Consider the following 15,460-nt stretch of genomic DNA (forward strand, 5'->3'; position numbering starts at 1 on the left):
GTTCTGTCCGCTCCCTTAAACATTACTAATGGCACGAGGCAGGGGTGCCCTTTATCCCCTCTCATATTCATTTTATGCCTAGAGCCCCTGGCACAGTATCTCCTGAATCGGGAAATAACCCATATGTGGATGTAATGTGAGTGCACAAATTCTTGTTACAGTGTGTTGTAAAAATGAGAAACTAGATTTTTTTTTTTTATTAAAATGCTGATGTAACCCCTAATTTTTCATTTTTACCAGGAGTTAACGGAGAAAAAGCACCGCAAAATTTGTTACCCAATTTCTCCTGAGTCTAGAAATACCCCATGTGTGCACGTAAAGTGCTCTGCGGGCGAACAACATGGCTCAGGAGGGAAGGATCAACTTGGACCTTTTGAAGAGAGGATTTGGCTAGAATGGAAGTCTTGGCCATGTAGTCTTTTCAAAGCCCCCATGGTGCCAGAACATGTGACAACATTTTGGAAAGTACACCCTTCAAGGAATGTAACAAGGTGCATGGTAAGCATTTACACCTCACAGGTGTTTGGTACAGTTAATTTTTTATTTTTACAAGTCCCACAAAAATTGAAACCCAATTTCTCTTGAGTGTGGAAATACCCCATATATGTGGATGTAAAGTGCTGTGCAGGCGCACAACATGGCTCAGGAGGAAAGCAACTTGGAGCTTTTGGAGAGAGGATTTGGCTGGAATGGAAGTCGGGGGCCATGTCACCTTTACAAAGTCCCCATGGTGCCATAACAGCGGAAACACCCCACAGGTGACACCATTTTGGAAACTACACTCCTCAAGGATGAAGACAAGGGCTGCAGTGAACATTTACACTCTCCAAATGTTTGCCAGATTATTGTAACAATGGGCCATAAAAATGAAAAATTAGATGCTTCATTTTCATGGTCAAATGTAACAAAAATCTGTCAAACACTAAGGGGTGCAGAAGTTCACTGCACCACGTGTTCCGTTCCTTTGGGGGGTGTAGTTTTCAGGTTGGGGATTTCCGCTGTTCTGGCACTATGGGGGCTTTGGAAACACAACATGACCCCCGAATTCCAGCCAGTATTTCCACACTCGAGAGAAATTGGGTAACAAATTCCAGGAATTCAATGTGGGAATCCCTCCCTTTATGAACTCTAAAGCGGTAAGTGTACCCGGAGGTACTCTCACACAACTTGTAGAGTTTAACTCCATATCTTGCACTCTTGCTAGGTATGTACTGACGAAGGATGAGTCTCCCTTTAAAACTAATTAGGGACTCCTCTATTGCGACCTCCTTTGGGTGACAGAGGTCTCCGAAAACTTTGCTCTAAAATAATCGATGACTGGCCTGATTTTAAATAGGCGGTCATACGTTGCATCATCTCGGGGAAGAAATGTTGCATTAACAACATAATGCTAAAATTTTCGGATGGTCTCAAAACAGGGAGTCATGGCCATACGGTAGAGTGGGGTTTGGTAAAGAACAACCCCGCTCCAGTATTACCAAATGCTCGGCTTCTTAACTAGACCCATGTGCAGCATGAGGCCAGAATAAGTCTTCATCTCGGTTGCACTGATGGGCTCCACCTATGAGGCCTAGCGAAAAAGGCATCAGGTGCTGAAAGAAAAACTGTTGGGTATACAGATTGGTCTACTCACTGAAAAACCAGGAATCACTGGGCTCATAGTCCTCAGGGACAGTCCAGACAAGTTCACCTGTAGGGGTACCGGTAAACTTGTCTGAATAGTACGAGTGCGAGAGTCTCTCGTACTGGTATGGGGCACTAGGTCACTTGCACAGTGGGCTTGTGGCCTTGCCCTGTGGCACCTCCTTCTAGGAGGTTTATCATCACTGGATGATTATGAAGAGGGGAGGAAGACAGGAGGAAGCTGGGGTCTTCTTTCTCTCCCTCACTGACTCTTTCGGAGTCAGAGGCAATCAAGGCGTATGTATGCTTCCTCTACCGAAAATACCATGTGGGACATTTTTTATTGGTTGAAACTTTACTAACCTCTTAAGGACGCAGGGCGTACTTGTACACCCTGCACCCAGTACCGGTGTTTAAAACGGGGTCACGCCGTGACCCCGCATCACACCGGGTTGGTCCCGGCTAATGATAGCCAGGACCCTGGGCTAATAGCACGCGGCACATATCGTTGTGCCGCGTGCTATTAACCCTTCGGACGCAGCAATCAAAGTTGATCACCAGGTCCAAAAACGAAAGTAAAAGCTTCCCGGCAGCACAATCGGGTTGATCGGGACTATCGTGATAAAATCGCGATTTCCCGATCGGCTAGAACGCGAGCGGAGGTCCCCTCACCTGTCTCCGTCGCGTCCAATCGGCTTTGATTGGTCCAAGCCTGAGCTAGAGGCTTGAGCAATCGAGCCCCTAGAACGCTGATCCATGCAAAGCTATGGCTTTTTATACCAAAAATAACCAAGTTGATGCCAATACATTAAAAATTAGCTTTTGTTGGATAATAAAAAAAACAAAAGAATAACAACATATATCTTTGTAGTAATGTTCACCGGGTTACAGACATAAAAACTACCAAGACCAGCACCATATACTGACTTGGTAGTGTTTATGTCTGTATATGTCTTTTATGTACTGGCATCAACTTGATTCTTTTTGGTATAAAATAGTGTTTACATCAAGTGGTCTCTTATTTTTGATGATCATGAGAGTAATTATTTGCCGTAGTATTATGCATATTTACACAGGCATTGACCGGCATATTTGGCTGGAGCTATATAGTGTAACAAAGCTATGGCTTTGCAGGGATCAGGGTAAAAGATCAGTGTGAGCAGTGTTATCATGGGAGCTATAACACTGCAAAAAATAAATAAAAGTTTGAATCACCCCCCTTTTCCCATAAAAAAAAAACTGTAAATAAAAATAAATATGTGTGGCATCGCCGCGTGCGTAAATGTCCGAACTATAAAAATATATTGTTGATTAAACCGCACGGTCAATGGCGTTTGCGCAAAAAAATTCCAAAGTCCAAAATAGCGTATTTTTGGTCACTCTTTATATCATAAAAGAATGAATAAAAAGCGATCAAAAAGTCCTATCAATGCAAATGATAGGTACCGATAAAAACTCCAGAACACGGCGCAAAAAAGGAGCCCTCATACCGGCCCATACGCGGAAATATAAAAAAGTTATAGGGGTCAGAAGATGACAATTTTAAACGTATACATTTTCCTGCATGTAGTTATGATTTTTTTTTCAGAAGTACGACAAAATCAAACCTATATAAGTAGGGTATTATTTTAACCGTATGAACCTACAGAATAAAGATAAGGCGTCATTTTTACCGAAAAATGCACTGCGTAGAAATGGAAGCCCCCAAAAGTTACAAAATGAAATTTTCTCTTCAATTTTGTCGCACAATGACATTTTTTTTCCGTTTAGCAGTGGATTATTTTTTGTAAAATGACTAATGTCACTGCAAAGCGAAATTAGTGGCGAAAAAAATAAGCCATCATATGGAATTTTATGTGCAAAATTGAAAGCGTTATGATTTTTAGAAGGTGATTAGGGAAAAAAGGAAAATGCAAAAACGGAAAAACGCTCCTTAAGGGGTTAATAAGTGTGGTGTTGCTTATAACTAATAGAAAAAAAATATATACATAAACTAAAAAGAAAATAAACTAGATAGAAAGAATCAGCTTCTAAACTTCTAGCTCTTAAAGCTCCGGACACCCAGGCGATGTACCGGGATGGTTGCTGATTTCCGATGAACGGAAATATGCAGGGCGTAAATGTACACCCTGGTGTGCGAAAGCCCTGTGTCCTCTAGGGGTTAAATGTAGACTTGTGAGGTGAGATGGACGTCGCAGTGCAACCTGCCAGTTGCTGACCTGCTGTGAGATTGTTCCATCCCTTTACTCTGCATGAGCTCAACTCTAACAAATTATCCTGCATATGTTGAACTTTAGTAAGGCTGCTCACTACCCTGCATGTGGTGAACTGTAGTAAAAATCATTACCCTGTATATGTTGAATTTTAGTAAAAGCTCTTTACAACTCTGCATGAGCAGAACTTTAGTAAAATAATTATCCTGCATGAGCTGAACCCTGGTAATTCAGAAGGCAGTATATCTAGCCTCTATTTCAGTGCTCAGAGAGGGAGCAGCTCTATTTATATCCTGTTGTGGAGACTGTCCCTATGAATAGTGGATTATTCCTTCAGAGACTTGCATACCTCCACGGGTGACCCCGCTGTTTAAATGTTGCTGCTGTTAACCCGCTACTAAACACTGTTGTCGCCAGCCCCATTACGTACAGTGCTATGAATATGGGATAGGTCAGTATTTTCTAAGGCGGGCCACACTAAAGATTTTGTATCTATGCTTGGACCTAATTAAGTAACTATTGTTAAATCTGCTACTTGATATTGATAACCCCGCCGCTGAATACCGCTGCTATTAACACGGTTAAAGTTGAGTCGTGTCGGGGACCGGTTGTACTAACCTGAGAACTTAATAACTAACCTTGTTCATCGCTGCTAACCCTATTGTCATTCCTGATCAAGCTATTTAACATTGTTATTAACATTCCGACATCTAGTTCTGTTTATGTGAAATTTTTTGCTCCTTGGGGAAGCTGTAGTACTTGAAGATCCAGCTTGTAATTGACTATCTCTGCTGATAATGTTGTCACTCCCCATTGTTACTGTCAACCCGCTATTGTATATTTCTACTATTAATATTTGTGGTCTAAACAAGGGTCATGGTAGTAGCTCCAAATCTGGATGATCCAATACTGGGGTCCTAGAGCTTGCTCGCAATTAACTACCCTACGTCTATTTCTAACTTTTAGATATCGTTATTACTAACCTTGCTATTTAACACTGCTATTACTAATTCTGCCAACCGGAACTGTTAAATCAGGGGACAGGCGGTACTTCCAGACCTGGCAGAATTAATATAGAGAGAGTTTGACCTGGGACTTTCTTGATGTAATTTGCCTTTTTACTACTGTGCTGTATTGTCCAGTTAAACTGATTATATCTTCCTGTTTCAGGGAATGTTGCTTACTGGGTTGGATTTCTGTGGTAACAATATCAGAAGAGTTGTATATCTGTAGGGTATATCTGTAGGGTGATCTGACGGATAGAGGTAAGGTTAGAAGAGGAGAAGGAGGAAAGAGAAGGATTATACCACCAACCATGCCCCCCCAAAAAAGGGAATCAGTAAGTCCAGTAAAAGAGAAGGATTCAAAACAAGTGGGGAAAATGGATACATTTTTGGCATCCTCAGGGATGACTAGTACAGGGAGAAACAGAAATCAAATGAAAAATGCTAATGTGGAACAACATTCAGAAGAGGGAGCTAGTGGGGGAATAGACCCATCAGCATTGAAGATGATTTTGGAGGTGGTGGGGAAATGTAATAATGCAATAGATTGACTAAAAACTCAGATATGTGTAATAGGAGATGAAATATCGCTGACTAGAGAGAATATTAAGGGCATACGGGAAAGATGTACATAAGTAGAAGGGAGAGTGTCAATATTAGAGGACAAAATGGTGGAAGTTAAAGAAAAAAATGAAGAAGGTGATGGATATAAATCAGGGTTTGGAGAAAAAGGTGACTGATTTGGAGGATCGCTTCAGAAGGAATAATGTGAAAATTACAGGGATTCCGGAGGGAGTGTAGGGTAGGCACACTTAAGTTTGTGCAAGAATGGGTCAATACAATGCTGATCCCATCTAGAAGGCTGGATGATAAAAGTATAGAATTAGTCCATAGGATCCTTTTGAGACCCCTCCCCCCTGGAAGTAGTCCGAGAACTACGATTATAAAATTAGTAGATTCACAGGATAGCGATACCGTGCGGAGAGCAGGGCGGGAAAAAAGGGATTTGAAGATTGGTAATAGTAATGCAGCTATTTTTCCAGATTATGCGTTGGAAACTCAGAGGGAACGGATCAGGTTTAAAAATTTAAAAAAAAGATTACATCAGAATGGGGTTAAATTTGCTTTGTTGTTTCCGGCCAGGCTCAGAATAACGTATAATGAGAAAACTCTTTTTATGGAAAGCCCATAGGAAGCAATAGAATGGAAGGAGGCTAGAGGGCGGAAAAATATTGAGTAAACGGGGTGTGGGCATCATGGGGGGGTTATGTCATGCAAGAATAGATGTTTGTTTAGATGTTTTTTTCTTTTTTTTCTCTCTTTCTCTCCACTGAGGGTAGGATTCAGCATCTGGATTGGAGTCTCACACTTATATAATATAGAGAGCGTCGGATGAGTACTAAGGTAATGGTATGGAACATTAGGGGAATGATGGATGATGCTAAAAGGATGGCAATTATGGGGGTTTTGAAAAATCATGCCTTGGGGATTGTTGGGCTATTGGAAACCCACCTAACGAAGGACACGTCATATTTGGTTAAAAGACGTTTGTGGGCACACTACTAGCACTCATTCTTTACTTCTTGCTTAAGAGGGATCACAGTGTTAATTCATAAGAATGTACAATGGGAATTAAAAGGATACATTATTGGATCGGGAGGGTAGATTTGTTTTTTTATATGGTAAGTTATATAATCTGATATGCATATTCGCATTTGTGTACATACCCCCTCCATAATCATCAGACACAAAAAAAATTATTTGAATTCTATTTGTCTAAAAACGCATGCCCGGTGCTGGTTCAAGGTGACATGAACTGCGTGATGAAGGAGGAGTTGGATAGGTTAAGGCAAAATGAAAATGCTAAAAATTTGGGACAAACTTCGTAGGCAAAATTATGTAGAGAGATAGGACTCAAAGATATATGGAGAATGAGAACCCTATAATGTCACTCCCAAGATTAATGGGATTCATTGAACAAAACGGAGAATACTCCGGATTAGGGATAAATTGGGAGAAGTCTAATCTGTTGCCCCTAGGAACAGAGGCAGTGATCCTGGATTTGGGGATTAGAGTACTAGGGAGAAATCAACAGGTAAGTTACCTGGGAATCCAGATCTCAGGGAAAGTGAATGAATATCATAAGTGGAATACGAAACCCCTGATTGGGGAAATGGAAAAGAAAACTAAAATATGGGAGGAACTGAGAATTTCAAGGGCAGATCAGATAGCGTTCATTAAAACCATTCTCCTTCCCAAACTCCTGTATGTGTTTGGAGCAGCACCCATATGGTGTGATAAACATTTATTTAGGAAAATTACAGCTGTTTTCAACTCCCTTATATGGGGCAGGAAAAGGACTCGTATAAAGATAGAATGTTTGTGTCTTACTAGAAATGTAGGCGGACTAGCGTTTCCACACATTGAAAAGTATTTTTTGGCAGACCAAGTATATTTAATCAGAGAGTGGAGGAGGTTTTACTTTTTCCAATATCTGATGGAGAACTCAAATGGGGAATATGCCGATATCTATCAGCTACTAGAATCTGGACAGCTGGAAGAGGTAAAATGGAAAGGAAATGTAGTGGTTGAGAGTCTGGACATTATTAAAAATTTAAATGGGTATAGTAGGTATTTATAATATAGCTCCCATATGGGAAAATAAACGGTTTATAAACGTTTTGAGGAAAGTAGAGATGTAAACAATTCAAGAGTTAGGGTTTAAATTAGTAAAAGATGTATGGGAAACTTGAAAAATTTATGGAATGGGGGTAGATAAAAAATAGAAGGGGAATAGGGTTGGGAACATGGTTTGAATATATAAGGATGGAAGGCACATTTAGGAGCACAGTAGAGAAGGGACTGATGATTATTAACACTCCGGAAAGTGTAAAGAAAATTATAGAATGTACAGTAAATAAGAATATAATGTCTAGTGTATATAAGACATTGATTAATGCACCGGGGAAAAATATGACACACGGTAGCACACGTGCATGGTGTGAGGATTTGGGAGTAATAGATGAGAATCAATGGGAGGGTATATAAAGAAAGATTAACCATATTCTGCTGAATGAAAATCATAAAATAGTCCAATTTAACATAGTGTATAGATTATATTATACCCCAGCATTTTTGTGTAAGATTGGAAAGAGATTTGATAGCAAATGCTTAAAATGTGGTAGTGAGATTCAGAAATTGTGGATGGTTGTATATAGGGAAATAGGGAAACAATTAGGGATAACACTTGATCCCTCTCTTTTAGTAGGTATATTAGGTGATGAAACTGGTCTGGAAGTAGAGGAAAGAGGCAGCAACTACATGAAATGTTATTCTGCGCCAGATTTATGATTGTAAAAAAATGGATTGATCAGCATCCACCTAGTAAAAGGGAATGGGAGACAAGAAGAGACAACAAAAGTAATTATTAAGGCATTAAATTGGAGGATTATATTTATTTATTTATTTTGGGGGGGGGGGGGGGGGTAAAATTATTTCATATGTAAGGTATTAATATGTTAAAATGTATATTAAAAAATAAATTAAAATAACTGTATTTGTATCACTGTATTATTTAAACTGCTCCATCGCTTATCTTCTACTTTAGATGCTGAGATCTTGACAAGCACATCGTATAGTGAGAAAACAAATATCTCTTTTCGCTCTAAAAGTGCTAAAATAAAATGTATCAGCAATTTGTAAATTCCAGAAAAGACCTTTAAGGCTGTACACTAACAACTGAAAGGCCTATTTTTTCCCCTTCATTTTCTAACAAAGTGGATGACCCCTAGTTAACTTGCTGTCTTTATTCGCCAAGTTTCTAGCAGTGTAAACATTTAGCATGGAATATAAATGTTCTATTTTTACCCAATTTGAATTTTTATAAAAAAATTAAGTGGAAAGAGAAAATACATAAAGTTACAAGTCATGGCAAGAAACATCTTGCAACCATGCAACTGGAATATAAATGAAGGTTTTACATTACCATTGAAAAAAAAGAATGGAAGGAAATATGGCTTTATATCCACAGGTTCCACAGTTTGGCAAACAAGTGAAAACTTAATCTTATATTCTGTACTGTCTGTTCCTGGACTGTTTTCAGCAAGGATTAGGCTCTGTAATAAATGAATACATTTCTGGTTACATTTTATTTGATTTTTATAGTTCACACTTTAATTTCCAGTTCAGTGTCTGTGCAAAGTTAATAGGCCTATTTTACATGTCAATTGTGGTGGGTTGTTAGATTTAAAGAAGAATACCACTTTAGGTAACATTATCTCCTAAATGTCTGATCATACGGGGGAGGGGTTGGGGTGATTCGGGTGTCGAGGGTCTGACCCTTGTGACTTTCTGCGGTCTCCCAAAACAGAGCCCCGTCTCTCAAGGAGAAAGTAAAGATTATGGACCTTGGGACTGACAGTGATGTGTCAGAATGCACAGATTATATAATTACATTGTATCAAAGTCAATACAATCACGTTTTAAAACAAAAAACATGTTGTTGTTCACAAATACCTTTTTACTGAACAACCCATAAACTCACTACAAATATGGTTACGTTAACTAATACAGATCAATCATGTAGAATAAAAAGGCTACTCACAGGGATGTCAGCAGATCCATTCCGAAAAGGGATCTCCAGAATATCTGTTTCCGACTGAAATAGTGGAATCTCCTCTGCACTTTCAGAAGGGCATATTTGTGCAATAATTTTCCCATTCAGATTAACACCAGCTAAATTACTGTGTTCATCCTAGTAAGATAGTAAGTGACCATTTTAAGAATCTCAGACAAAAATTAAATAAATACATTTAATCACATCAATTTGATAAAAGGAATTCTTATGCTTTGGCTGCTTTACATACTACACAATACCTCAATATTGGTTTTCTTTTTTTTTGCTTTCCCTCATAAATTTCAAGGAAATATTTAAGTCTTTGGTTTGGAAAAATCAGTGTGCACTGCTTAGGCTAGAAACTTTACAGAGCAACAAAAACTCTGGTGGCTTGGCAGTACATAATCCCTGGCTCTATTTTCTAACAAGGGTTTGCACTCTAGAGATAGGTGGTGGGAATAAACATGGAGGCCAAGCTTCTACCTTAACTCTTTCGATAAAGGTGAGGAATAAGGTTAGGTCTCTCCTATCTGTAAAAGGTCATATTGCTGTCTCTTATGTGTGGCGTAATCCAGGTTTGCTGTAACTTTTCAAGCTCCTGGGTTTCTCTCCTTTGAACAGAAGGGCGTGCTCTTTTTGGGACAAATTCTGGTGAATGATTAACTCAAAAGTTTTGACCAATTTGTCAGAATTTGAGTGTTTCTATCAGTTCCTTCAACTTGGTTATGTCTCTGACCACTAAAGATTAAGCCTGTCACATGCACTTGTACTCATTACTAACCTAAGTATTAGAACAGGGTATTGTGAAAGGTGCTTATCCGCATTGTATGGAGAGCTTCTGGTCGCAATGATACAGAAATATCCCCTCTTAGTTAAGCATAAATAGACCTAGGTCCCTTTGCAGAGAAATAATGGACTGAGTTCATAGAGCTCATTGGGAGAGGCCTAATGAATTTCTAATTGCATAGAGTGTGCAAAACTCCTACTTTGTTCTTCAAAAATTGGGGAGCATACAGATTCCTGTTGTCCTAAGTGCGGGTTACCAGATGCTCATCTGCTACATATGGTTGGAGATGTGTGGCGCTAGGTAGCTTCAGGAAAGAGACTACTGCCATTGCCAATAAGGTATATACCAGCGGTACTCAACTGGCTGACCGCGGCCACCTGTCATTCGGGACCGGTCGGAGGAGGCTTCGGCTGTCTCGGCATTCATATGTATCTATGTCTTTAAGACACCGATCCAAATGAATAGCAGTGCGCTGCCAGTATGAGGGAACACTCTGTGCCCTGCCCGGGCAGCGATTCCCCTATGATGCAGGCGGCATGATTAGCGCTGCCTGCATCATCTGCTCAGGCCTAACTAGAAGAGGCCAGAGCAGTGGAGCAGCTTGGGACCTTGGGCAGGAAACCAGCGCTGGGACAGTGGAGTACTTTACAGGTGTTTCCCAACCTTTATCTCTACAGTTATTTCAAAACTACAACTACCATCATGCTCTTCTGTCAGTGCATGATGGGAGTGATGTAGTTCAAATGCACATTTCATATGGGGGGAAAGCTCAGCATTTGGCAGAGTGTGTGGCAGCATTTTACCAGGGGCACAGTGGTTGTCAGTATTATACCAGGAGCACAGGGTGTGGCAGTTGGGAAATGATTATGACTTATTATTAGAGTAATAATAATGTTCTAAAACAGGCAGCGCCTATTTCTTGCATGGTATTGCGGCCGGTAGGTGTGAACCAGGTCTTACTTTTACTGGATGGCAGACCTGGAAAAGTGGACCCCTACTAAAAGTAGTTGAGTACCCTTGGTATATACTATAAATCTACCCATGGATCCTCAGTGTGCTTATTGGGCTTGTTAGGTGACCCATGGTATTCCTAGTATGCTGTATCAGATTCGTAACACAACCGTGGTTCACTAGATTAGCAACAGTCCTCAAACAGTGCAAAGATTTAGCAAAAAATAATAAATTATACTGCTATTAGTGTTCAGAGGGGAGTGTATCTGACAAAAATGCAATGTGCCATCTGGGGAAATGGATTGCCTGTCCAAGCTTGGTCAAGTGCTCTTGGATACACGTCTTAGTCTTGCCTAGAACATACTTGCCAGATAGCCTTGCCACGGTCCCATAGAAGACGATATTCTTATTTTTCCCCTTCTCCTTTTAGCTCTCTTGTTCTCTCTGTTGATATTACCTCTGTTCCCATAATGCATGTGACTGGTTTGAACAAGTAAACAATCCTGCATGTATTTTGCAAGCTGTTCTCTGGGGAGGCGGTTACTGGCTGTATTCTGGCTTCAATCCAGAAGATTAGATAATCTCACCCTAGGCACTATTGGATCTACCATCGTTTAAAGAAATCATACTGTATGTGTTCAACAAATGTTTAAAAATAATACATATAACACCAAAATTTTACCACAGTCTTAAGCCATAGATTCCTAAATAAGGTGCGGCTGGCCTCAGCTTTCACATTAGATACTGTTGGGGTGGCAGGATTTGGGAGTGGAACCAACTTCACAGGCTTGTTGGCAACAACGTTTATTAAAAACTGCAAATGACAAGAAGGCACAAAGATTTGTGAGTAATAAGATAAGATGAGCGAAGTTACAGTACTTCCGATTCCGCATGATCCTCGCGGCTCGGCAGTAAATTAGTTCAGCTTTCAGGTGCTCCGGTGGGCTGGAAAAGATGGATACAGTCCTACAGGAGAGTCTCCTAGGACTGTATCCACCTTTTCCAGCCCACTGGATAACCTGAAAATTGAACTAATTTATGCAGGCTAAAGTAAGCAACCGCCGAGCCGCGAGGTTCGTGCAGAATCCAAGTACTGTAACTTCGCTCATCTCTAGTATTAAGGATCTATGATATCCATGCCATAATGGAAAAGAGAAATAGAAAAAAGATACCTGGTCACTATAAAGTACAGTAGCTTTCTCAGCCATATACATAAACTGGATGCAATACTTTTCAACACGATCAGGAATCATTTTATCTCTGCAAAATAAAAATAAAAACACAAATAAAGATGGACACCATTGACTAAAAAAAAAAAAAAAAAAAAAAAAGGATTCTTATATTTTGTTGTTTCTTTGAAACAAAAAACACACACAAAAACCTCAACTTGTACCAGTTTGAAGCTACAATCTTAATTCACTACACTCACTTTGACATGCCCTGTCGGATTCTTTAACCCCTTCCTGCAAATGGACGTATATGCACATCCATTTTCCCCGTGACTTAACACAAATGGACGTATATATATATGTCCATTCCTGATCACAGTGGCACAGGCTGTGATCGGCGGCTGGTGGCTGTGTTTGCATATCGCCGGGCACCCGCCGCAGCTTTCAAGAACAGAGCTGCGCTCCGATCCGGACAGTTAGCCCCGTCAGTGCTGCTGTCAATGTGACCATAGCACTGATCGCTGGTGACAGAGGGAGGGAGCTCCCTCTGTTCTCCAATGAGACCAGACAATGCGATCGCGGGGTCTCATTGGCAGACAGGGCAACAAGGGACCTCCGAACGGCCCCTGGTTACCTGGCTACGGAAGCCGATCAGGCTATGCCAGAGGCAAAGCCTGATCTGCTATGTGTATCAGTGAAACGCTGACAGCTGTCAGCGTTACACTGATAGGGATAATACACTGCAGTAAAAAAAAAAAAATACACTAAATAATAAATGCAAAATAAATAAACATAAATAATAAATAAAAATGTATTTACACAATTTCCCTTTCCCCAAAAAAATTACACATATTTGGTATCGCCGCGTCCATAACAACCCAAGCAATACGACTATCATATTATTTAAGATGAACGCCGTAAAAAACTTAATGAAAACCTTGCCAAATTTTTGGCTTTATATCAACGCCGCCTCTGTAAAACTAAAATAAAAAGATCAAAATATCCCATGTACCCCAAAATGGTACCACTAAAAAGTCAACTCACAGAAAAAAAAATTGCTATCACACAACATTTTATAAAAACAAAAAATAAAAATACACCTCACAGAAAATAGCGAAGCACCAACTAGATTTTTTTTTAATCAAAAATAGTTTTTATAGAGAAAATATGATAAATCATCAAATAAAGTACATAAATGAGATATTACCATAAATCGTACCGACCTGCAGAATAAAATAACCATGTCATTGATACTGCATGGAGAACACCGTAAAAAATAAATAAAATAATCCAGCCAAAATTACCGTATTTATCGGCGTATAACACGCACTTTTTAGGCTAAAATTTTTAACCTAAAGTCTGTGTGCGTGTTATACGCCGATACACCCCCAGGAAAGGCAGGGGGAGAAAGGCAGTCGCTGCCCGCTTCTCTCCCCCTGCCTTTCCTGGGGTCTAGAGCGCTGCTGTCGGCCCTTCTCACCCCCTGGCTATCGGCGCCGCTGCCCGTTCTGTCCCCCTGACTATCGGTGCCGGCGCCCGCCCATAGCCAGGGGGAGAGAAGCGGCGCCGACAGCCAGGGGGAGAGAAGCGGCGCCGACAGCCAGGGGGAGAGAAGGGGCAGCGGCACCCATTGCCGGCGCCGCTGCCCGGGGCATCCCCGGTGGCATAATTACCTGAGTCGGGTCCGCGCTGCTGCAGGCCTCCGGCGTGCGTCCCCGGCGTCGTTGCTATGCGCTGAACGGCGCGGCGCATGACGTCAGTGCGCCGCGCCGTGCATATCAACGACGCAGGGGACGCACACCGGAGGCCTGCAGCAGCGTGGACCCGACTGAGGTAATTATGCCACCGGGGACCGGGGATAGCCAGGGGGTGAGAAGGGCCGACAGCAGCGCTCTAGACCCCAGGAAAGGCAGGGGGAGAGAAGCGGGCAGCGACGGCCTCTCTCCCCCTGCCTTTCCTGGGGGTATATCGGGGTATACACGCGCACACACGCACCCTCATTTTACCATGGATATTTGGGTAAAAAATCGTTTTTTACCCAAATATCCTTGGTAAAATGAGGGTGCGTGTTATAGGCCGGTGCGTGGTATACCCCGATAAATACGGTACTGCTTTTTGGTAATCCCACCTCACTCAAAATGTAATATAAAGGGATCAAAATGTCAGACTACCCCAAAATATTACAATTCAAACCCGCTACGGTGCTCCATCAGGTCTGAAGCCCGTGTTCGAGTCATGTAGCACACAGGGGCCCCATATGGTATATTTCTTAATATGTCAGAATTAGCAGAACAAATATTGAGTTGTATTTTCCTGTCAACACCTGCTGTGTTGCAGAATTTTTTTTAGCAAAATGGCATATTTGCAAAAAAATAAAATTTTTCAATTACACTTCCATTTTGCTTTAATTTCTGTGAAACATCTAGAGGGCTAATAAACCTCCCAAATGTCATTTTGATTTCGTTGAGAGGTGCAGTTTTTATAGTGGGGTGATTTATAGGGGGTTCTTACATACAGACCGCTCAAATCCACTACAGAACTGAACTGGTCCCCAAAAAGATCTGATTTTGAAATTTTCTCTATAATTTTTTTAATTGCTGCCAAACTTATAAGTCCTATAATGTCCTAAAAAGTAAAAACTTTTAAACAAATGATGCCAAAATAAAGTAGACATATTGTAAATGTGAATTAATTACTAATTTATGTTGTGTGACTATCTTTCTCAACCCCTTAAGGACTTCAGTTTTTGCATTTTCATTTTTTCCTCCTTCCTTTTTAAAAATCATAACCCTTTAAATTTTCCACCCAAAAATCCATATTATGGCTTATTTTTTGCGTCACCAATTCTACTTTGCAGTGACAGTCATTTTACCCAAAAATCCACGGCGAAGCGGAAAAAAAAATATCATTGTGCAACATTCGGACATTTACGCACGCGGCGATACCACATGTTTATTTTTACACTGTCTTTTTAATGGAATAAGGGGGGTGATTTAAACATTTATTAGGGAAGAAGTTAAATAACGTATTTTAACACTTTTTTATTCAGTGTTATAGCCTCCACAGGGGGGCTATAACACTGCACACACTGATCTTTT

At 40.7% G+C, this 15,460-nt stretch overlaps 1 protein-coding gene across 2 annotated transcripts in view; it reads right to left on the bottom strand.

Moving 5' to 3' along the window:
* SMCHD1 (structural maintenance of chromosomes flexible hinge domain containing 1) overlaps positions 1-15,460 on the bottom strand; it is a 449,735-nt gene that overhangs the window by 101,913 nt on the left and 332,362 nt on the right. For both annotated transcript variants that reach the window (XM_056521656.1, XM_056521657.1), the window contains exons 35-38: positions 12,366-12,453; positions 11,876-12,007; positions 9,444-9,593; positions 8,826-8,955 (exon numbers count right to left, since the gene is read on the bottom strand). In XM_056521656.1, the coding sequence (XP_056377631.1) occupies positions 8,826-8,955; positions 9,444-9,593; positions 11,876-12,007; positions 12,366-12,453 (500 nt within the window). The remainder of the gene's footprint in view (positions 1-8,825; positions 8,956-9,443; positions 9,594-11,875; positions 12,008-12,365; positions 12,454-15,460) is intronic.

The sequence above is a fragment of the Hyla sarda genome, chromosome 5, assembly GCF_029499605.1.
Source record: "Hyla sarda isolate aHylSar1 chromosome 5, aHylSar1.hap1, whole genome shotgun sequence".
Taxonomy (NCBI): Eukaryota; Metazoa; Chordata; class Amphibia; order Anura; family Hylidae; genus Hyla; species Hyla sarda.